This window comes from Haemaphysalis longicornis, unplaced genomic scaffold, assembly GCF_048455015.1.
Source record: "Haemaphysalis longicornis isolate Haplotype H1 unplaced genomic scaffold, Haemaphysalis longicornis Haplotype H1 scaffold_10, whole genome shotgun sequence".
NCBI lineage: Eukaryota > Metazoa > Arthropoda > Arachnida > Ixodida > Ixodidae > Haemaphysalis > Haemaphysalis longicornis.
In genome coordinates this window covers 100,429,382-100,453,036 of record NW_027526204.1, presented here as the reverse complement: position 1 = coordinate 100,453,036, position 23,655 = coordinate 100,429,382, and the positions used below count along the sequence as shown (strand labels likewise).

At 44.7% G+C, this 23,655-nt stretch overlaps 1 protein-coding gene across 5 annotated transcripts in view; it reads right to left on the bottom strand.

Annotated features, from left to right (window-relative positions):
* Positions 1 to 4,972: 4,972 nt before the first annotated feature.
* The window catches only part of LOC144158958 (uncharacterized), a 40,693-nt gene continuing 22,010 nt past the window's right edge, over positions 4,973 to 23,655 (bottom strand). For 3 of the 5 annotated variants that reach the window (XR_013320210.1, XR_013320208.1, XR_013320209.1), the window contains 2 exons: positions 8,408 to 8,630; positions 4,973 to 5,115 (listed from right to left, as the gene is read on the bottom strand). Coding sequence is in view for 1 of the 5 variants with exons in the window: in XM_077690172.1 (XP_077546298.1) it covers positions 5,017 to 5,115 (99 nt within the window). In the remaining 4 variants the exon portion in view is untranslated. The remainder of the gene's footprint in view (positions 5,116 to 8,407; positions 8,631 to 23,655) is intronic. The other 2 variants (XR_013320211.1, XM_077690172.1) reach the window with 2 other exon arrangements.

The following is a 23,655-nucleotide window of genomic DNA, read 5'->3' as shown; positions in this document are numbered from 1 at the left end:
ATTGGCTTCACCTGTTTGTCATTTTGGTGCAGTTTTTGTTTTCACGTATACTTCCATCAGAATGATCAAACCTTGTCATGCGCAAAGCCGCAAAGCTGGAAAAAATTGCAGGCGGCGAATATCGCGCATCACCCGCCCCACTTTTTCAATTTTTTTCGCGCTACCTATTCACGCCAAAAGAAAACGGATTGCAGCTTTAAGCTATTCTCTGCCTTGTGAAAAACTCAGAAAAATATCAGAAAAAACTAAAAAAATGCGTGTGTACACGCATACTCGTTCTCTGTGGAATTGCCGTGGTACGGAAAAAGAGCGCGAAATTTGAAAGCATAATACGTGCATGTGAATGATATGGGCATTATGTAGATACCGTTAGTAAATGCCAAAGAAGACCACCTCAAAATGGCCAAGAATGCATTGGAAGTATAGGGACCACCATGTGCTGTTAACGAACCACACCCGTGCCATACCATAGTTGAAAAGCAGGAGTCATCTCTGCCTGCTTACGTGATGAACCATAGGCGCGGAGCAAGAATATATAGGAGGTGAAACAGCCCATCGCGAAAAGCGCGGGCGAGCGACCGGATAATGTCAACGAAAACAAAGGCGGACTGCAAAGCTTCGTCGCTGCGACGATGAACAAGAAGGTAGCGTCACCTGGTGGAGGAAATGATAGCGGCGGCACTTCTTTTTCCGTGGCTGTGCAGCGCAATTGCGAAAAAGGCAGCCCCGCAGTGTCTTCGCCCGCGGCAGATGCCGCTAAATTAACGCATGACGAGCTCTTGTGACATTATCTGGCCGCGTTACGATGCCTCGTTTCACTTCCTATATTTTTCTTGCTCCATGACCAGAGGTAACCAAATGCGACTTCTGCGACGCTCCTTCAAAAGAATTGCACAGACCTCAAACGAAAAGCGGCAGCCCTTTTTTAATTGGTCACCTCCGTTAATTGTCCCAGAAACGAACTGTCAATTCAAGCTTCGAGGAACAATTCTCTACGGACGCTGAGATATTATTACTGGACGTTCACGCTAATTCCTAATGCCATATCTGCCGCTACGTACGCCACCAAATAGCGGGGATGTAATCATGACCTCACCGGGCTCCTATCTGCATTAACTAAGACGTTAGGCCTTTGCGCCCTCACCATCTGCTCCCGCCCTACTGAGAAGGCCCCCGCCATTTCGTCAACAATGGTGTAACTGTGAATATAGCTGGAACCAAACCGCTTCTTAATGAGATTAACGCTGCTCATCCTCAATTTTCACCTCCTGCTTCTTAAGCACAGCGTCTAAACAACACGGATGGGATCCAGCACAGCCAGTGGTACTTCCTCAGACCTGTCGCTATTATTGGACACCCAGCATACACTATGGTTGTCAACTGAAGGTAACCTTGCATCAGACCATAATAGCGTCAAACACATCGTTCGAAATCTCAGTTACAACGACAGGACGAGAGTCACCCGTCTTACCCACGAGGATGCGTTCCGCGAGGGCACTACCTCTTTACCCATAGATCCCGAACAAACGTTTATCATAGTTGATCAATAATATTACACAAAGTGTCAGGGTAAACGCAAAATTCATCATCTCTTCCATGCCGACTCCCAGCGTGGATTCTGAACTTCTACATGTCTGGTAGGAAAGGCGGAGCCTCACAAAACGATGGCCATGCCAAAGATGCAACCACAAACGCGGCACCAGAATTGTAGCGCCTAATAAAGAAGCCACTGAATACACCAGTCAGCTCTCCAAAAAGAATTGGCTTCAATTATGTGGCAGACGCCAATATATTCTTACCACTTGCCGGATATGGTCTTTGCTCAGGCACCTAATTGAGCCATTCTCGAGCTAGAACGATACCCAACGCAACACTGATGGCATGACAGGCTTACGATTTTTGGCGACGACGGCCATACCAGTAGAAGACGCTATGCACCCACCCCTTCGTTTTTGAAAAACAGGTAACTGTTAAAGTGGTTGGTGTGTATGTGGTTTAAACGTGTTCCTTGTAAGCACATCACACGTGTTTTGTTGTCAGGCAGTGTGCCATACATGCCATCTAGATTTTTAAGCAGGCCCCTGCAGTTCTATTGCGTGATATTGTGTCTTCGAATTATGTATAGTCAAGAATGACTGGAATGTGTGTTTGCGTGTGATGTTTGGGGGCTCTAACTTTTGGAGGAAGTTTTGTTATTTTTTCTTTAGACTTGGACGTTCCCGTTTTTTTGCACTACGATGCAGGCATGAAGGAAGCGGGGTCTCTTTCATAGTCTGATGTCCGGGCAATTACCGACGAATCGGGCTCCGTCGGCTCTGTACCTTTCGGGTGGGTGTGCCTGAGGCGTAAACGCCGAGGACGTCAGCGGCGACACGTGTCGGGCAGACGATTGGGCGAGTGGGAGCCGCCACGGGTTCCCCGTGTCCATCGCCTCCATTCCTGAAGGTGCGGTGGGGGATGGTGGAGCTCAAAGGAAAGCAGGTATATCTCACGATAGTTTTGCTTTCCAACGCAGCCGCTGGAGAAGGTTAATGTGGCGCTGTGACGGTTTGTACTGCCTCAGGCTACGCGGCAGAGGCGGAGGCAGGGGGATGTCCGACTCGCGGCCCTGGGTACTTTCCGAAGCCGAAAATCTTTCCGTCCCTCGACGACCTGCGCCCGAATACTTCGCAGAAGCCAAGATGCCGAGCCGCTTGTACGCTCTTGGTTTGGACGGTTTCAGTTATTTCAGGTTTATGCTTTTCTTTTTGAATTTCACTGTTCCACACGTTATCGAGTGCGCTTGATGATGGCCATTTCAGTTTGGGTATATAATCTCGTTAGTGTTGAAATTGTCTGTGGGGTGGTTGTGCTCAAAGTATTTTGCACACGTTCTTCGTTCATGCTAGTTAAGGCTATGCCCATACCGTTGGCACCTAAAGCACCGGCTAGGGTTGGGGACGTACACTGAAGAAAGCCTGCATTAACAAATTATTGTAGGATGCTCTGTAAAAGGTGAGTCTTCTATGTTTAATGTTTACTTCCTGATTTTTCCTGTGGATTGTGATTTTTTCAATCCATTCACGGCCTGGTAACGTAAGCCCTCAAGAAGATCGATGTCCGTTTAGGCCTTTAGATCGACTTCCGATATGACAATCTATGACATGCTTAGTGTTCTATGGGGAGTGAATTTTATTGCGAGATCTCCAATTACGTTTTGTTCAAGCAGCTTTTTTGTTAGCGCTTGATTTGTCAGTTGAACGCGAATTTCCCGTGACGTTAGTTTTTTTGCATTTTAGATGCTTGCTAAATCCTTTTCAATGAATTTCGCTATGAAGAAGACATAATTCGATGCCACTGGAGTGCTCTTGTGCCATTCAATGACCAAGAACCGGGGGGGGGGGAAGTTAAGTATTTGGAACAATAGGGTAGGTAATGCAGGAAAGTTCTCTTTGGTGGGGTTTTTAAAGGGGCTAATCATTTGTTTTAGAAAATTTTTATAAACTATACGGGAATAGAAGAAAAGCATGGAAGCGGTGTACGTATTTTCCGTGATGTTCGATGAGGCCTCAGAGCTCCCTGCCTGGTAGACAGGAAGGAAGCCTATTGACCGGAGCTTGACCAGTGCTCCGACGGCCACCATTCGGAGCTTCTACTCCCCACCTCTCAACCTATCACCGCAGTTGGTTTGACCATCATTTGGTGGTGCGGGATCCGCGGTGTCGCCAATACGGTTGCCTTGAAAACTCAGGTGCCTTGTGTGAGGAGTTCTAGATTTTGGCCGGTTGCTAGGTATGGTAACATAAAAGAAGAGGAGGCTTTTGAAGCATACCTTACAGTCATCATCATCGGTCCGAGAAATGTATTTTCCATATGCTCCAGTTAGCCACTAGAGGAGCTGCAATATATGAGTTTATTTCTACGTCTGACTCCCGTTAACTTACGTTTTGCAGGCAAGATTTTGAGTTGTGCGAAGTGTGCCACAAACATGTGTTCAGATAAACAAGCGAAACTAAAAGAGGAACCTAAGCTAGCAGGTCAATAAAATTACTTTCAGTTATCCGAAAATAAGTCTACGTTAGGTGGCCAAACAAGGTTTCTCGTATTGACGGAACTGCGTTATGTATGTCAAACAAGTTTGCACCACTTGAACAATCAGTACTGTGGCTTTTCTTTTCAACAATAACTGGCTTGCAGGTGCAATGTTGGTCTAGAGCTCTTTTTTCGACTGCTTTTACGTGCGCATTTGAACGTGCTCCACGTTATCCGAATTTCAGATTACAGTGATAAGTTATGATAAACAGGTTCTCCTAATATTACCCTTTGATACCCCTTCTTTCTCCGTTTTAGTAAGCACCTCACGCATAAACCGTAAAAAGCAAAGTAGAAGCCAAAAGCCCTGCTGACTACCAGCTAAGCCTGTCAGAGTAAAGCTAACGTCAACCTTCCATCAATACGGTCATGTATCGTATATAACAAAATATTTTACGATCCCTGCCTGAAGAAGGTTGAGAAAAATGCAAAAGCTCGGTCCAGTCCAAGGAAAGTGCGTCCAATCGATCGCCAAACCGTCAAAGACCCAAATCGCAAACGAAGAACGCGCCCATGCGAAGACCTTTTTCGGGCTAGGTATACTTATCTACGAAAGATGTTAATGTATAGCAATACGTGGTTAATCAGACACGGGAATACCATTCAACTCCTTCACAGGATTGATGCCTGTGTTGTCTTATCTTCTAGAACTGTTCCTTTTTAACGATTTCCAAGTCACCGCTTTGACACAATGGAGGCCTGGTTTCAAGCACGTTCCGTTTGACGAGACACTTTATCAGAGCTTTTCCGTCTACCAACCGGTGTATGGGGAAAAAGGACGCCGTCGGTCCAACTAAGAAAGGTTGCGCTTTACAAGCTTTCTCTTTAATAACCGTCTGCTTAGATTTTACAGCCATACATAACTGGCCCTACACAAAGGAGGAGCGAAGAGGTTGAGGAATAAACATTTATTGAACTGAATCAGTTCTTTTGTGGGAGGCCTCCTTAGTCCAGGGAGCCGGGGTCCTTGGTCCCGCGGCGGGCTGTGTCCTCCAGGATTTGTTGCTTGTAAGGGCGTGAGCTGGTCAGCTTGTCCTCCCAACCCTAGAAATATACATCCCGTTCTCAATGAGTACCGAAGAACGGCTAACGTCATCACCCTCAGAAAATCCTACGGAGACAACAAACCAGCGGTCCGCTACACAGAAGCTGCCAGGTACCCTCGAAAGTCCGCGCATGCCATCAGTGTTTTCAACAACCATGGCAAAGAACTCGTATACGCCACAATCCCAATCTCCGACACAGAGTCTGCAGGGGAAAGTGCCATCGCCCTATCTGTCACCACGGGCTCAGACTGCCTCACTGTCATCTCACACTCCAAAACCACCTGTCGCAATTAACAAGTAAGTGGCGTTTCTGTTCAAGCCATTCACATGCTAAACACTCTACAAAGACCCGCCCCATACCCCATTAGTAGGGACCCCAGTCCACGCATCCCTCGAGGGGAATGACGCCGCCCACACCAGTGCCTGCGAGTATACCTTCTCGGCCTTACCCTCGTTGGAAGACCTATCGATGACCTCCAGAGACGACATTCCAAGAAGATACACGGATTTTCGCGTCCATTACCGACTGAAGCGTCGCATTTACCCCGCACCACACCCCCAGATGACCAGAGAGGACGCCATTACCCTCAGACAGCTGCGAACTAACATCTACCCCACGGAACACTACTGGTCGCCATCCCCCCAACAACACACACATTGAATTGTCAACCCTGCCTCACAACAGACACTCGTTACGGTATGTTGTGGGCGTGCCGACAATCACCATCATGAACCCCCCTACCAAAGCCCACCCAGGAACAAAGAAAAGATCCATTTATAAACGAACACAAACGATTACCTGACCGGCAAATATGAAAACTGTTCCACTACTGTTGCCAGTGGCTCTTGGGCAAGCTTCTTTAGGAGAGTGGGTGACCTTAAGTTAGCACCGCACTTGATATCGCTCGAGAGTGGGTTTATTGCAGTGTGTGGCAAGCCAGGCCTTATCAGTTGAACACGTCTGTGGTGCTATGAGCTGAGCATTAGCCTGCCCTAAATTCATATATTCACGAAAAACTGAATGCACAATGACAAATCAAACGAAAGTAGCGCTACAGTTTCTCGGCAATTCCCGCAGCACCACCCATGAATCTTAGAAAAGAATGGTTGTGATTCCAGTCACTCTTCGCATTCTTTGCTGATTATGGTATTACAGGGGTGTGAATATAATTGTTAGCAGTAAGTTGTCTGAGCTGTGTAACCTCTTGCACATGGAATAGAGGTTCAGCTACAATTGTTGTTGGACGTGTACGGCAGCGCGAATAGGTAAGTTTGTATTCTGATAATCCTACAAGAAAAAATGAATTGTTTAGACCTGAATAGGATGTACTCAAACAAGCTCCTAAGCATTGTGTAAAAAATCGTTTAAGAGCGATATCAGGTTAGTATGCGGCCGTTTGATGAGAATTAGAACCGAAGTAGGAAATGCTGCATGGTGTTCAGTTGGTCGACATGCAAGCGAAAGGTATACAGTGAAGCGCCAAGCTGTACCAAGTCGGGAGGCAAGAATGGGATGCACAAAATTGTTAATGCAAAGCTTTGAATAGTGGTCTTGGTAAAGACGATGCAACTCCTACCCGATGCAACTAGCTTCAACAAGTGCAATTATGGACAGATGAAGCGTTATAAGAAATGCACGAGCGGGGTTCATGAAATCAAAAAGTATGGTTTTTGCATGTGTATTCGATCAGTTAATGTATGTTTAGGAAGTGCTATCATCACCAGCTATTGGCTGAGGCATTTAATAATGCAACTTGCTCAGAAAAAATTCACATGGTTTGCACATCGTAGTTCATGCTTTCTTGTTCCTGTTTCATGCGCCGGTGACTGTATTTACTAACCAGTCCGCGCTGTGCTTCACTTAGGCTTCGAGTTTTCGGTGTAAAAGGACAATTTCCTGTATTTTTTAATCACAGTAACGTGTGCTTGTGTCTTTGCTGATTATTGTAACTCAGGTATCATACCGTTTTACAGCCAGGTGCTTAATCGGGATTTGCCACGCGCCGCGGTGGCTCAGTGGCTACAGCGTTCCGCTGCTGAGCACGAGGTCGCGGGTTCGATTCCCAGCCGCGGCGGCCGCTTTTCTGATGGAGGCAAACAGCAAAAACGCCCGTGTGTACGAGATTTCGGCGCACGTTAAAGATCCCCAGGTGGTATAAATTAATCCGGAGCCCGCCACTACGGCGCGCCTCATCGCCTGCGGTGCGTCGGCGCGTTAAACCCTTCAATCAATCAATCGTGATTTGCCAATAAGCAGCCGCATCTGGTAACGATGGCAGAAATGGTAACTGAGGCTTGCTGTAGAAAGTCGGTAGGCAACTGTAGTTCATAAAGACAGGAGAAGCCGTAAGTTGATGAGGGAGAACTTCAGGAATAAAATAACGTAGCGCGTGTAGAAAATATTCCCTCAGGCTTACTTACGGAGGGCAAAAGGGTAAGGGCTGGGATACAATTTTAAAAAATTTGATTTTTAAGATTCTATGGATACCTAGACTATTTTCGGCATCCATAGAATTTCTCACTTTCCTATGTAAGTGAGAAATTTAGTTTTTTTGTGAGATTGGTTTCGCCGGCGATGTGAATTACTCAAGAATTTTAACGGTTGCGCCCTAATATTATGCACTTTTTGGAGGTTGAAAATGTTCATTGGTGGTCTTTGCGCAAATGTATAGCACTACTTTTCCCAAACAGGGATGCTTGTTAACGTCAATGGGTGTGTTTTGGGTGAAACCGAGGTCGGTCGCTATTAGTATTTTTTTCCTGGCATCTTTAGCACCTTACCACGAAAATATCCAGGGGAGAACAGAACAGTTTTACTCGGTCTACCTTTGTCTTTTGAGGCTGCCCTGTGAACGAATTCGTCCTCTGATTTTGGAGCTCGATGCTCAGTTTGTTTGCAAGCATCGCAACAGTGTTCCAGCTTCTCTTTCGGAAGAAATGGTGTTCCTGTCATCTGATTGTTATGTGGCCGACAGCCCTGCTTCAGCTAAATGACGCAGCTGGCATCTCTCTTGAGTTTGTTATCTCTTTCGACGGATTCATCACCCTTACGAAGACTGAATATCATATTAGACACCCTAGAAAATTTTCTTCAAAGTGTCCAAGCTGCCACGAAAAACTTGTGATGTCTTCACACCTTGCTTAACGATGTGAAATCTTCCAACTCCAGTAGACAGATCTTGGAGACCATTTTTAAGGTATTTGACGGTAGAACGCTTTGTATCACCAATTATAAATCCTTACAGCAGGGGGCGACTCAACATTTTATACAGAATCGGTTATAATCATACCTGAAAATGTACCTCTGGTTTTTAGGGAATGGTTGTTCCTAAGCATGTCTTGAGTCACTTTCTGCAACGTAGAGCGATCACCACTGCTGGTCCTTTTTCATACGCTGTGGTGAACTGCTTTGGCTGCAGGCCTCCACTTCACGCAGTCGGATAGATAGGCGAGCACAGTCCAAAGATGACAGGGCTTTTTTTCTTCACAGCAACTGCGCCCCATTTCGTCGGCCTGGAAAAATCAAATGAGGCGCTCAGGGACAGGTTCTGCCCATGGCCGGATCTCTCGCTGCTATCAAAGTGAATGAAACCGTTATGTGGCCGCTTTAGTATAGTGCTGTAGCATTTGGGCTTGGACTAGAGATGCCTGTGCCACAAGCAAAGTCATCCGTTTCCGTCTTGGGTACGCATTTAAAGGCCGAGAAGCTGATTTTTACAGCAGAGATGCTGAAGCTTTTGGTTCCGCCGGATATCGTTACCAGAAAAAATACAAGGAAACCACCCAGCGCACATGACTGCACCTCGTGAGAAGCGGGTGACGCTGGGTAAAGGAATATAAATACTTGGGAGTGTGGATAAACGAAGGATATAATTACTTAAGAACTCAGAAGGAGCAACTTAAAGGTAATTAAGGGAAAGCGAAATGCAGCTATAATGAAGCACAGAGATCTGTGGGGGTATAACAAATATGAAGTAGTGAGAGGAATGTGGAAAGGAGTAATGGTTCCGGGTCTCACACTTGCGAATGCTGTACTCGCTCAATATCAGACGTTCTATCCGGCCTTGAAGTGAACCAGAGAACAGTAGGCCGTTTGGCCTTATGGGCGCATGGAAAAACTACTAACGAAGCAGTGCAGCGAGATATGGGCTGGGCGGCGTCGTTTGAAGTTCGGGAAGCGCAGAGTGAAATATGTTGGGAGATGAGGTTAAGTGCAATGGATCAACGTAGGTGGGCAGCTGCGGTGTTTAGGTACCTAACTTGAAAAGCGTGGACACGCAGTGGTTGAGGAAGAGTAGAAGGCTAACGATGAAATACGGAAAGAACAGTGGAGAACCCAATAGAGCCAAAGTAACCAAAAAAGAGGCAAGGAGGATAGAAACGGATAAATGGAGAGAAAAAATGGAAGCTAAAACGTCGTTAGACATGTACAGAGCGGATAAATTGGACATCAGAAAGGAAAATTTCTACGATAATTCCCAGGGCAGTGATTTGCTTTTTTTAGTCTAGAGCAGGTTGCTTGCGAAATAAGAGCTTTGTGGGGAAGTATTCACAAAATGATGGTTATGCGTGGTGTGCGCAAACGAAACAGAAACTATGCTGCACATAGTGTTAGAATGCGAGGGTATCCATCCAAATATACATGAGAAAAATGTTCGGCTTCCATAAACCCTAGGATTTAAGGGTAGCACAGAGAAAGTTAACTTTAAGGCTGTAGAGGCGACGAAAAGAAGATTACAATGCTGGTGGACGAAAAGCAGAGCGGAATATTGCCTAGGGCAATTACCACCTATAACAGGAAAAAAAGTGATTTGTGCCTACTAAGTTTTTTGTGCCTGCTTTAAGCACAGCTAGTATTAAATCAATAGTATAAAACGTAGGTATATTAGTCCTTTTTGATAAGATGACACGTTATCACCCCGCCACAAAGGGTAAACCAATAGGAATCATCATCATCATCATCGGTTTCTTTTCAGCCCGCCTCCTACTTGTATTTCTTTGTGTCGCATTTGCACGTTTTAGTCTGGCTGCCGGTGCTGGCCACTGTGGCACAACTAAAGAAAAATGGCCAAAAGTAAGTAATCATTGTTTTTGCCTCTCGTGGAAAACAGACAGCATGATGTTCGCATGAGAGGTTGTAGTTTATCGGAATCTGAATTTCTGTTCAGCCGACCATTATTGTCGGTTTTAGCTGTGCGGCCCGGAACGTTTCATAGCTGCATGTGTTGGACAAACAGGGTCTTGGGCGCTTTGCTCTCTTTTGTTAACTGTGAAGTAATTACTTATTTCTGCGCATGAACTTCGGGGTTACCTTTTTTTATACGGAGGATGGTCTAACACGCCCAAATCACGTAGTCAGTCAACGCCATACGTTCGTCGACTCGCAACCCCGTAGCGCGCGAAGCAAAGCAGTGTTCAGCTTCGCACGCACCGATACCGCTTTAAAAAAAATGGAAGCGAACGTCTTGTTTTACGGAATGCCGCCGGGACTTCGCTTGAAAACTCGTTGACCGGACACGAAGCGAGGCCTGTTATCTTATCCCCTTCGACGCTGAATAACTTTTAAAAGGTGATAACGCGGCGCGCTTGCTGGGGTCAAAGGTAGATAACTGCATATTGTGTATACCCCTAGATATATTAAAGAACTGGTTTACTACTTTGGAATGCGTTCTAGCGCATAGTAGAACGCCTGAGATAGTGGATGACTAAAAATTAAGCACAGTGGCCTGTAGGCAGATTGGGGGGGGGATGAAGGGGGTCAAATTATGTCCGGCTCACGATGTCGGTCGGCTTTGCGTGAAGAATCCCAGACGGCGTGGAGGATGCGGTTGATGTTGGTGTGTGGCGGTGGCGTTATCCAATACTTCCAAATTATATAGCACAGTTGATATTAGAGATGCTTTCTTTGTCTTAAGTGATGGCTCCAAGCGCGGTGCTAGGTTCGTCATTTGCGGTAGGTCTTTAAAATGTGTTGAGAACCCATAATATAGAAGTTATACTGTTAATACATATGCCTCCTACCCAAAATTGCAATTTTTTTGAATTTCAGAGCAGTGCACCAAATTATGATGTCATCCTGCAAAAAAAAAGATTAAAGTGGTGACCTCATTTCCAAATGGTACAAGAAGAGCAGCAAAGAGTCGGCCTGTTTCTGCATCATTTGCTCTGTACCTGTCATCTGCGCCCAGGATGGCACCACAGCGATCAAGCCCCATGCAAGCTCCAGAAGGCACATTGAAAATGCTGGAAAGCTTCGGGGCCTCCACGGAAAGCATCGAAATTCTAAGCTTATTCAGGGAACTCTCGATTTCAGTGAATAACAAACAGACACTACCCTACGAGACAGCTTCGCAAGAGCTGAAACTGTCTTTGCTTTGTCCGTTGTGGCAAACTCGATGGCCTACACCTGGGGATTCTGCCACGTTCATGTACCCGAACGTGATCCTGGACTGTGAGGTTGCAAGACACTTCCAGTGGTGACAAAAAAAGTTGTCATACTTAATTTCTGGTGGCCTTGGCCCTTTCTTTAAGTCTCAAGGGGTTGATGAGCTGGTTCGGCCTCACGTTTTTTATGCGATCATGGTACATGCAATACCAGAATCCAGAAACGATCTAGAAGCAGGATGTGCTTGTGTGGTTTTATTCTGGTATGATGGGTGTATTGTAGTTGAGCATCTACAATCGTTCAATCTCGGCCATGCTACAGCTGAAATTATGTCTTGTGTTCTAGAATCAATTGCCGAGGTGCCAAAACAGAATCTGCTTTGTTTCTTTTCTGATGGACCAAATGTGATTAAAAGCTTAAAAAAGAAGGTGAAAGAACTGAGCCCTCACCTGATGGACATAGGAGAATGCACGCTGCGCAAAGTTAACAACGCTTTTTGGCCGGTCTTCAGGCGTTCTCGAATCATCTCGAGTCGATATTAACTAACATTCACAGTTATTGTAAGTCAGCTGCAAGAAACGCAGACTTCAAAGAAGTGCAAGCAAGCTTGGGTCTACCTGCCCTCGAATTCCTGGCTAACCCTTTTGCCTGGAGGAGAGCGTATTCTTGAACAGTTCAAAGCACTTCCCACTTTCTTTTCAAACAAGCAAACAGTGGGGGCTATATCTGCCAGAAGGCATGGACACCTTGCAGCAACATTTTCTGACAAATCCCTACAAGTAAAGCTGCTGTTTGTAAAAAAGGCTGTTAAACTCTTCAAGAACTTTGAAACGCTGTTCCAAACTCAGGAACCACTGCTGCACATACTGCACAAGGAAATGGTGCTCCTGACAAAGCAAGTTCTCAGGAGGTTCATGTGGAAAGAATCGTTCAGTGAGTGCAGCGGAGATGAAGGTTCTGGACATCCGTGAATCTGCAATGTGGCTGCAGAAGCCAAAGCCAGGGCAAGACACTGAACAGGCATTACGCTCTTGGCCTGCTTGCTAAATAAAAAGCATGTACACCCTTGCACGTTCATTCTGCATTGCTTGTCCTCAACACTTGCTCTCAGGGCTGCCGTTGGACACAAAGTTCTTCAGCCCTTGGAATTCTTAAACACAACACATGGATCATCTTCAGTACCTCTTCGACACATGTCACGCGCGCAGCCACAAGTTATTGCCGCAAGCGAAGTGCCCGTCTTGATTGATGAATGGAACGGACTGGTTGGCGAAGCATGTGATTAGGACAGGGAAGGAAGTTTAACTACGTACCGGAAAAGTGCATTTTCTATGAAAAAAGACAGCTCTGAAGGCTACTATTACGAAAAGCTGGTGAGGTTGGTAACAGCCAATTTTTATTGAAATGGAACTGCAACTCATGGCACTAATCGAATTTTGCTTCATTTTCGCTTGATGGTGGTGTGCGCACGGATGGACGCGGACGAACACTGGTAGGTGCTGAGGTACTCCGCACCGTTACAGGCGAAGGACTAAGCCGTTTTACTCTCCGGTATTGACTTACGGTCGTAGCCCAATGGGAAAGAGGACTGACACCAACTCTATCTAGTCTACCAGACACAAGCTCGAATCCTGCCGGTGCCTGTGGGATTTTTTGTGATTGTAAATGCTATGTGCGCGGACGCGGACGGAAAATGTGCGTTCCTAAGGTACTTCGTACCTGAAACCATGAAGAGTGCGGAACGAAAACATGAGAGCGAGGAATCTTTTCATGAAAAGGATGAACGCACGGTGCTCATCGACGAAAAGCATGACCTCCTCGACAGGGTGTCGTCACTCCAGTCACTTCGGGGCAGTGCTCAAGAATTGATTACTGTTGGACTGAGAAACAAGGAGATGAGGGAGGTTGAAAGTGGTAATGTGCTCCTTGAAGAAGCCAACAGAACTCTTCCAAAGGTGATGAAGGGTATTGATGAAATCGATGCAATCCTCTTGGAGCAGAAGTAAGAATGGAGGAGATCTAAAGACCAGATTAGAGCAGAGGTTTCACAAGTGTTGTGACAAACTCCTTTTTTGTGTTTTATTTCATCACAGCCAAGTGCGTTTTGTACGAAAAAGTAAACTTTGTTGAGAGGGCTATTTTCTTGTTTCCAATATTGCATTGTACCAAATCACTTTTGTAGTTCTGGGGAGGTTTAACCTAGTGGAAAGCGTCCAAGATAAGCGCATATTTCTCCAGGTAGTGTACTACCCAACAGGAATGCAGACACTAGGAGACGAGCTGTGGTAAAGCAGAACAAAAAGGACAAAGTGAGCGGCCCTATTTCGTGAAGTTGAGAGCTAACCAATAAAAGGTAGCTCCCATCTTGTGTACCTAAAAACGGCTTTTGAACGATTTACCTTAGTTTTTGCTAAGCGCAGCATTGAATAATTGCTGCACCCCAAATGCTCGGAAATGGTGTTACATCTGCGCCGAACCTGCTCCAAAAAGGCCTTTTGTCTGCTCCAAGCCTGATAGAAAAGGCACTTTTGCCTGCTCCCAGGGCTACTCCCAAACCTAGGAACCCTGTTCCACCCCTGATTGCTGCGCACTTTTGTTCTGGAAGGTTACGGTTGTCAGCAACTCCTTGAAAACATGTTATGGGGAGGAACTCTGGTATACTTGGATTTTGGGGGCACACCTGAGTGTTTCCACTCACAATAAAAGGATTGCGTAGGGTGAACAGGGTGTGGGTTGGTAAGACATCTGCTGGTGTAATTTTGCTAGGCATAATTATTGCTAATGCAGAGAAGAAATGAGATGTAGTTAACCACGTTGCATTCATTCTAGAAAGGGGACACGTATTTGTGTTACTTTCGCATTTCAGACAGAAGCTTCAGTGTGATGAGACAGCCCAAGACAAGCAAAACGTGCCTCCCAGCAACCATCATATCTGTGTATACTTTTTTTCATGGTGTTCCAAACAGTTCACGTAATTTTCTGGGCGTGAATTATTTAGTCACATAAATTTGTGCTCTGTTTATAATCACCGTGCACTCATTTCTGTATATACACCCTTTCCTGCTGTTGAACATCATTAAGCAGGGCGGAATTAGGTTGTATAGATTTGGAGTGTACTCGTAACCACCAATCAATTATTTCTGCATTTCTCAGATTTTTCGTTTTATTATTACCCAATCATTTTACTAAATGCAAATTATTTAAAGTCACGTAATAACTATTCTTGTAACCATCATTTGATCACCTCTGTGCTTCCAAGCTTTTTTTGTGTACTTGTGTTCAAACATTTATATAGGTGTGAATTTTTAGTCATTGAAATTTCTCTTGTCCTTGTATCTACCATTCAGTCATTTCTGTGTTTGCACATTTTTTCTTGCATTGTTGCTAAAGCCTTTCACTTTGTGTGAAATATTGAAGTAAAACTCTTTACTGTTGTCGCAACCACCATTGAATCATGTCTGTGTTTCCAAGCTTTTTTTGGTTATTGTTCTCCTACCATTTCACTAGGGGTGAAATATTTAACGTGTAAATTTCTGCTGTTCTTGTAACAACCATTGAATCATTTCTGTTCTTCCCAGCGCTGTTTTGTTTTATTGTTCCCCATTAATTTCAATAGGCGTCAATTAAGTAGTCATGTAAATTTGTCTAGTTGTAACTACTATTGAATCGTTTCTGTGTTTCTACATTTTTTTCTTTTGTTCCCAAAGCATATCACTTTCTGTGAAATATTTAGGTAGTGTAACTTTGTGCTGTATTTCTAACCACAATTCAATAATTTTTGTTTCTAAAGATTTTTTTCCTTTATTTTTGTCCTCCCGTTTCACTATGATTGAATTATTTGGTCGTGTAAATTTCTACAGCTCTTGTAAGCACTCTACAACCATTTCCGTATAACTCCTTTTTTCTAGGGTTAATAATCATTTTCCTAGATGTGAGTTTATTTAAAGTAGTTTATAATTGTGCGGCACTCGCAACCGCCTCTCAATCGCTTCTGTGTTTCCAAGCTGCTTTTGTTTTATTGTTCGCCAATATTTTCGCTGGATGTGAATTAGTTAGAGTTAAACTGTGAAAAAGCTCTTAAAACGGGGACAGCGAGAGAAGAAGACATAGACACGAGCGCTGTCTCTCACTGTCCTCGTTTAAGCGCTGTTTCAGTTTAATTTTGAACCAACTAGCCCAAACCCAAAGGTTGGTTAGATAGAGTGACGTAAATTTGTCTTGTTCCCGCAAACACCATTGAAATATTTCCGTGTCCACACTTTTCTTGCGTTGTTGTCCACCATTTAACTTAGTGTAAGATATTTCAAGTTGCATAACCGTCTTGCTCTTGTAACCTGGAATTACATGTTTTCTTTCTTATTTTTGCCAATCTTTGGGCTGTTTGTGACTTATTTAATGTCAAGCAAAGTTGTACTGTTCTTGTAATTATCTGTACCCTTTAAGAGAAGGCAGATAGGCATCAAAACTAAAGCTTTGGTGTTGGTGTTGCGAAAGTGTATCACATAATTTTGAAGTCAATATATACTGTTTTACCTAAACCCTTTTGTGTTTTATGTGTATATTGAAAGCTTTTTCTTCCCTGCGGTACTTATTTACAGCTAGCATGACAAGACTGTCATTTTAATTAGTTTAATGCTTGAATTGTTTCTCTGATAATTTATTAGCGGAAGGACTGTACAGCGTGCTATGTGGTCCAAACCTGGCATTCGATGACACTGGTGAGGTGCCTTAGTGTCAAGGTGAATTGTGCTGATCAGGACTGGTTTGCCGTTACCTACTGCTCCTTGTTTTGCGATGTGACATTTCTTGTGTGGAGTTGTGCTCCTCGTTCTTCTTCAAGAGTCTGGTCAGCTTGGCGCTTCACATATAAAATTTCATGTAGTAGGCAGCACTTCAAAAATTCGAACACATTACTCTAGAAAACAGGTGCCAAGTAACAACAAACAGTGCTTAATAGCTAGCAAGACTTGCAATTAAAGTGGAAGTGCCCACGACACGTTGGCAACCTCACAAAAGGGCTGGGAGAGGTCCCAAACAATGTATAAAGAATGTAAATTTAATGCATACATGTTCATCTCAACAGTAGCATATTAAGGTTGACTAGACATGGATTTAACAAACTAGTGTTTGTGCCAAAGACAGCAAAACAACGTATAGTCAAATCTCTACGTCTTGCATGGGTACCACTACAATATCCATAAGCTGTACCACTAAGGTAACGTCCCGTAAAAGGCATTTAAAAGTACCATGACAGGTGCATTCTACGATATCCTTCACGTGATTTGGACGGTTTTTTTGTAGTTGTAGCAACAGGAAATATGCGTAATTTTGACCCCAGCACTACGGATCCTGGACACCTTCAATGTCGACTGCTGACATCTGCAGGATACATGCAGCACGTAACACGGCATCTGCAGCACATACTGCCACGAAGCCAAAGACGACGAGTTGTGTTGAAGGAAAAAACAAGTTTTTTGGAGCGAACTTGTGCTCCCTAACTCATAAATACACAGGTGGCGAAACAGCAGTTAACAAAGTGACGTGTGAAAGCGAGGGTCGGCGAATCGAATGCCGCGGCGTCAGGCCGGCTGGTGTTTCGGCGCGAGTGTTTCTCGAACCGTCGAATTACATCGAGAACACTGTAGATCAAAGAAGATTATTCTAGGCTAGTGGCGTTAGGGCAAAACACTCTCCCTATGAGACAATCCGTGCGGCATAAAAAATAAAGAATGAAACAAGTGCTTCACTTGGCACACAGATAACAAATCCCGGCGCGGTCGGGTGGCAAAAACTAAACATAATGAAACAAACCCAATGCATTGTTCGTTTCAGTATCTGCAGCACATACGATAACGCGTGTAACCGACGAGGACGTACTCAGTGATCATTTAACTTTTGACAAGAAGAATGTACTACTCTCAAAGGCTTCCAGCACTCAAAAAAGAACACAAGTGGAAACACTTGTGGACCGATAACTTTCACATAAAAACCCCGAAATTACACGACCCAATAGCTTATTGTATTTCCCCCAAGTCCAATCTGCGAGTACTCAAGTATTGCATTGAAAATATTTTCTTCCCTCTTCCCATAAGTAAGGTCGCGTGCACGCTTATTTCAGGGCCTTCTTCACCTAAAAACCGTAAAAGTTCACCTCGCAAATAAAAGTCGTTCCCTCATTCCCTTAAAAACCCATAGTCTTCATAAGAATGCATATGCCAATATTAAGTTTAATCTTGGGTTCAGCATGCCTTCACATTCGTTTGCATACCAGAGACTTGATTTTGTGACCCCGACAAGTTAAGTGGTTTTCCACCTTACCAATCTGAGTATTGTCATTGCCAAACTGTTAGCCATGGAGGTACTGTGATTTTAGGTGCGGAGTACCTTAGGACCGCAATATGTCTGTCCGCGTCCGTGCGCATAGCATTTACAATCTCAAAAAAATCACACAGGCACAAGCAGGGTTCGAGCCTGCGTCCGGTAGACCACACAGAGTTGGTGTCAGACGTCTTACCCATTGGGATACGACCGCGAGTTGGTACTCGAGAGTTAAACGGCTTAATCCCCCGCCTGTAATGGTGCGGAGTACCTAAGGACCTCCCAATGCCCGTCCGCGTCCATCCGTCTGCACACCACCATCAAGCGAAAATCAAGCGAAATTTGATTTGATCCTTGAGTTGCAGTTTCATGTAGGGAATAATCAAGTTGCAACTCATGGCTCAAACCAACACGTTCCCCCACCCGACCAAACTCCACTTATTCTGGCCAACAATATACTACCCACAGTGCCAATTCTGCAACGCGCCCTGCACCTTGTATCACATGGTGTGGGAGTGCCAGCTTAACCCCTCACTTTCCCCGATATCTAATCCCTCGATTGAGCAGTGGGAGGAAGTGCTGGCCAGCTCTAGCCTCGAAGAGCAGCTTCGGCTGATCCGCCGAGCTGAGGCGGCTGGACGCTCCAACGGGGTCCTGAACTGAGGAAACCGCCCGCTTGACTCGTCTCATTAAATAAAGTTTATTCTCTCTCTCTCTCAAATCGAATGACGGTCGGAGCGCAAATCGGATGTCACTCGGGGCGCAACTTGGATGTCATTTGGAGTCCCCGTACTCGCACTCTCGCCATTATCTACGGAGTGGAGATGTTGCCATTTTTCTTTCCCAAGATGTCGCTTAGATGACCAGACTCGTTCTGACAGTTAATGTGAACCATTGCTAGTTTTGACCACCAATCCCTAATAATTAAATAACTTAATTCTTGGTTACAATCAATAAAACGTCAATATAGTGAAGTCACTCAGACCGTAAAAAGGCTCAGTGTATCCGTGTCTTCTTTCTGTCAGTATAGGCTCTGTTCCCATTGCTTCATTGTTGTAAATACCTTTTCGTTAGGAGTAAGTAGTTTTCCCTTGAATCGCAACACGGAACTGTTTTTAATGGTGGCATTAAAGTTCAACAGAATCGACAGCTGGGCTAGTTGGTATCCGTCCATCTCCTAAACAGCACTTAACCACACAACGTCGAGGGAGAGGGGACACAAGACGGCACTGACTCTCAACTAAATCTTTATTCGGAAGAAAACACACATGTGTACAACCTTACACCACACGTGTCGCTAAACGTCGCCACTACACAGCGGTGCGCCAACATTAGAAGTGCAGTGTTCGGAAGGCCTGCAGGCTCGCAGTTTGCACATATGCTCGATCAGGCCCTGTTAAAAGTGTCTTAATGCGGACGAAGGCTTGACAATCATCCCGGTATGTCTGTCTAGTGTCCAGTGCTGTTCTTATGATGCCACGTTCATATGACTGCACCTCTGCTTCAGGCATCATTACTTCATCATCAGACATTTTTTCAGGAGTGTTTTTGGTGTGGCAATCTTGTGTGGGATGGAATTGCACATTTTATTGTCTGTCAAGACATCGGAGGGTGACGCCTCACTATCACATTGCGCGAAATCTTCCGTCCTCTATGCTTAGCCTGTTGGATAACGACTGCCCTTCTTGTGCATCGCTTTTCCATTCACCTTCACAGTCTCTGTTCCCGGAAACGAAAACTGAAAATAAAATGGTACGGCTTTCGGGGAGCAACATGGAAGTACTCACCACTCCGTAGGCGGTAGTCCTGCTTCTGGCGGCTAGACTAAGCTCATTATCTTTCAACACCCGCCACTCTTTAACGAGGAGATCATTGCTGAGTTTCTTGCTTCAGTATAGTGAATTCTTGATTTTTTACCTTTGTTATAAGGGTTTTTTCATATAACCATCTTCACTATACAGGGAAAATACACCGAAGGTTATGAATGTAATATTGCAACCGCGTTTTGCTTTCACAATATTCATATGTTCATTATATGCAAGCTCATTCTGTCAAGGTTCTACTGTATCGCTCACCATCGTCTTCCCTCAGCGATTTCTTGCATCGTCTGAATGAGGCATTATCAATGCTAACTTTTGAAAATGAGCATGTTCCGATTGTAGGTTATTTTGTTTTTAACATACTTGACACTGATAGGACGTCTTGTAAAAATTACCCTGATTGCTTTACAGAATGTGGTTCCGAATCGCTGGTTTCGTGTTTAATTAGAGTTGCATCTCACGGAACCGGTACATATATTGATCACGTGTTTTCCAACGTATTGCAATGACCTTCTCCTTCGCTTCTTGACAACGACATAAGCGCTTATTTGTCTGTTTTTCTTACGTTTAAAAATATAACCTGCACAAAAATACCCGTTGCTGTAGTTCTGTTATCATTTCACATTCCTTTGTTGAGGCTATCAGTACAACTGATTCGGGGGGCAACTATGTCTATGTGCAATCCCGAAGCTGCATTAAGGAACTATTGCTCGTTGATGTTATGGCCGTTTCGCTGAACTGGCGTACTGCCAAATGTAAAAAAAACAGACGTATCCTCACAATCAATGCATGACAAAAGGTGTTTTAGAATGTTTAATGAAGAAAGTTAACACAAACAAAAGAATTAAGGGCAGACCCAACTCGGTTCTGTGTAAATGTTATAAGATGTACTGCAGCCTCTAAATACATCGCTTAAGCAAGCGAGAAAAGGTATGTCAAAAATGATTATGAGAACAATAAGAATAACCACGAAACGCAATGGTGGATCCCCAACTCTTTTATAAACAAGTCATCTGTTGATGCTCCTACAACCAAAATCGACTACAATAGTTCTACCCTCTTCAAGCCCAGACAAATTGGTAATGCTTTCTCAAGGTACTTCTGTTTCGTTTATACTAATCTCCACCCCCATGCGCAGTCTTATATTCCTCTGGGTCGTATAATGCAGTCAATCTTTTCTTCCCCAACCCAAAAACGCAAAATGAAGGGTTTTCAATGGTTGCTAATCTTATAAATAGAGGGCCTGGGTAAGATGAAATTTGTGTATGGCATTTATATTTGGTTTCAAATTTATTTTACGCCAAGCTGTGTCATATTATCAAGTATATATTTAAAGAATGGTCATTCCCTTCATATATAAAAGCTAAAGAGAGAGAGAGAGAGAGAATAAACGTTTACTAGAGCAAACGGTGGTCATTGACCGTCACTCGGTGGGGTGGGTTCGCCTCAGTCATGGTACCCTTGGGCCTTGGTTGCAGCCCTGGCACGGGTGACCAGCAAGATCTGGTCAGCGTGACGGGAGCTGGTCAGCAGGCGGCCCACTCACTCTTCTGGGGAAGGGTTTGGAGTGGGGGTGAGCGATGGAGTGTTTTATGAGACCCACACCATGTGCTAGGTAGTATTGAAAGAGGGACAGAAGTGACAGGTGAGTGTGTATTGGGTAGGGGAAAGAGCCTGGAGGAAGGGTGCGTTGTAATAGGTGTTTGTTTGTAATCGACGCCAGGTGATTGCTTCCTCCTTCGTTAGTTGAGGGTGAGGTTGAGGTAAGGTGAGGCAAAGGTTGCAGTTATGGTTGAGGATACATGTTATAGTGATGGGACAGCGGATATGGAGGAGGCTGGACCGTGGGTTCTGTCCCTGAGGGAAATGACCGGTGTGGAACAGCAGCGTGAGCCATCTCTTTCCAATTGAAGAACGAATGGCCGGGGGTCCAGACGATGAAGAGCTTGCGGAGGGTATTGATTGATGCGAGTATGGGTAAGGCGGGGAGCGAGATGCATCTACGTAGAATGTTATGGCGGGCTTGCCCGTAATCTGTTATAACTGTAAAGTATTCGGCGCCAGTAGTTGTGGCGACAGCGATGACAATTTCTTCGGCAGCGCTGGTTGATGTGGAGAGAATTTTGAGGGAGGTGAGAAGTGTGTCTTTTGTGTTCCCAACCGCCAGGGCATGAGCCTGGCGTGAGGGGTGGAGGGTGGCGTCGGTATAGCGAGTTTTGGGGTGAAAGTGGAATTGAGATCGAAGGTGTTTAACCCGGGAGAGTCGTCGTCGTCGTCATCATCATCATCATCATTATTACCAGCCTATCTATGCCCACTGTAGGGCAAAGGCGTCTCCCATTAATCTCCAATTATCCCAGTCCTGTGCTGAGACCAATTTATCCCTGCAAACTTCTTGATCTCATCTGACCATCTAAGTTCAGCCGCCCCCTGCAACGCCTGCCTTCTCTAGGGATCCAATCTGTTACCCTTAGTGGCCAACGGTTATCTTGCCTTCGCAATACATGCCCAGCCCACGTCCATTTCTTGTTAATTTCTACTAATATATCCTTAACACGCGTTTCTTCCCCAACCCACTCCGCTCTCATCTTCTCCCTTAATGTTACACCTATCATCTTCCGCTCCATTGCCCGTTGAGTTGTTCTCAATTTAGGTTGAACCCTCTTAGTGAACCTCCAAGTTTCTGCCCCGTAGGTGAGTACCGGTAAGATGCAGCTGTTATACACTTTCTTCTTCGGGGACAATGGTAGGCTTCCATTCATTATCTGAGAATGCCTGCCGAATGCACTCCAACCCATTCTTCTTTTTCTAATTATGTCTGCTTTATGGTTGGGATCCGGTGTCACAACTTGTCCTAAGTAGATATATCCGCTTACCACTTCCACTGCTTCGCCACCTATCTCCAACCGCTGTGCTGTCCCGAGGTTATTGATCATTACTTTAGTTCTTTGCATTGTAATTTTCAGGCCCACGGTTCTACTCCATTTGTCCAGTGCGGTAAGCATTCTTTGAAATTCACCCCCGTGTTACTTAGCAAGGCAACGTCATCACCAAATCTGAGGTTACTGAGGTATTCCCCGTTAACCCTTACTCCCACCTGTTGCCAGTATAATGTGATTACTTTTTGTAAACATGCCGGGAATAACATTGGGGAGATTGTGTCTTCTTTTCTGACGCCCTTCCTTAGAGGTATTTTACTGCTCTCCTAATAGAGGATGATGGTAGCTGTGGACCCATTGTAGATATCCTCTATAGTATTCTTACATAATGCTCATGCACCCCCTGGTTCCGTAATGCCTGGATGACTTCTGAGGTTTCGACCGAGTCAAATGCTTTCTCATAATCTATGAAGGCTATATATAGGGGTTAAGTATACTCAGCGCACTTCTCTATCACCTGATTGATCATGTGAATATGGTCCATTGTTGAAAAGCCTTTACAGGAGCCTGCTTGCTCTTTAGGCTGACTGAAATCTAAGGTGGCAGAAATTCTGTTGGCGATTACCTTGGTAAGTACCTTGTAGACGACTGACAGTAAGCTGATTGGCCTGTAATTTGTGAAGTCCTTCATTTCACCTTTCTTATGGACTAGGATGATGTTCGCGTTCTTCAAAGGTTCCGGGACACTCACAGTCATTGTCCATTGAGTGTACAGGTTTGCTAGTTTTACTAGTACAATTTTCTGGCCATCCTAAAGAGGCCTGCTGTTATCTTATCTTCCCCAGGGGCTTTGCCCCCTTTCATTTCTTTCAAAGCCTTCCATACTTCGTCTGTCATTACTGGTGGGATATCTATCTCCTCTGAACTACTTTCTAGTTCAACATTATCTTGGATGTCCCGGCTATTGTACAGATCTCTATAGAACTCCTCGGCTATTATGACTGTTTTATTCCTATTAGTGATGACATTGCCTTGCTCGTCTTTAGGTGCATACATCCGATTTTTCTCCATGCCTAGACGCCTCTTCACTGCTTTCATGGTGCATCCGCTCTTTACAGCCTATTCGATCATCTCCA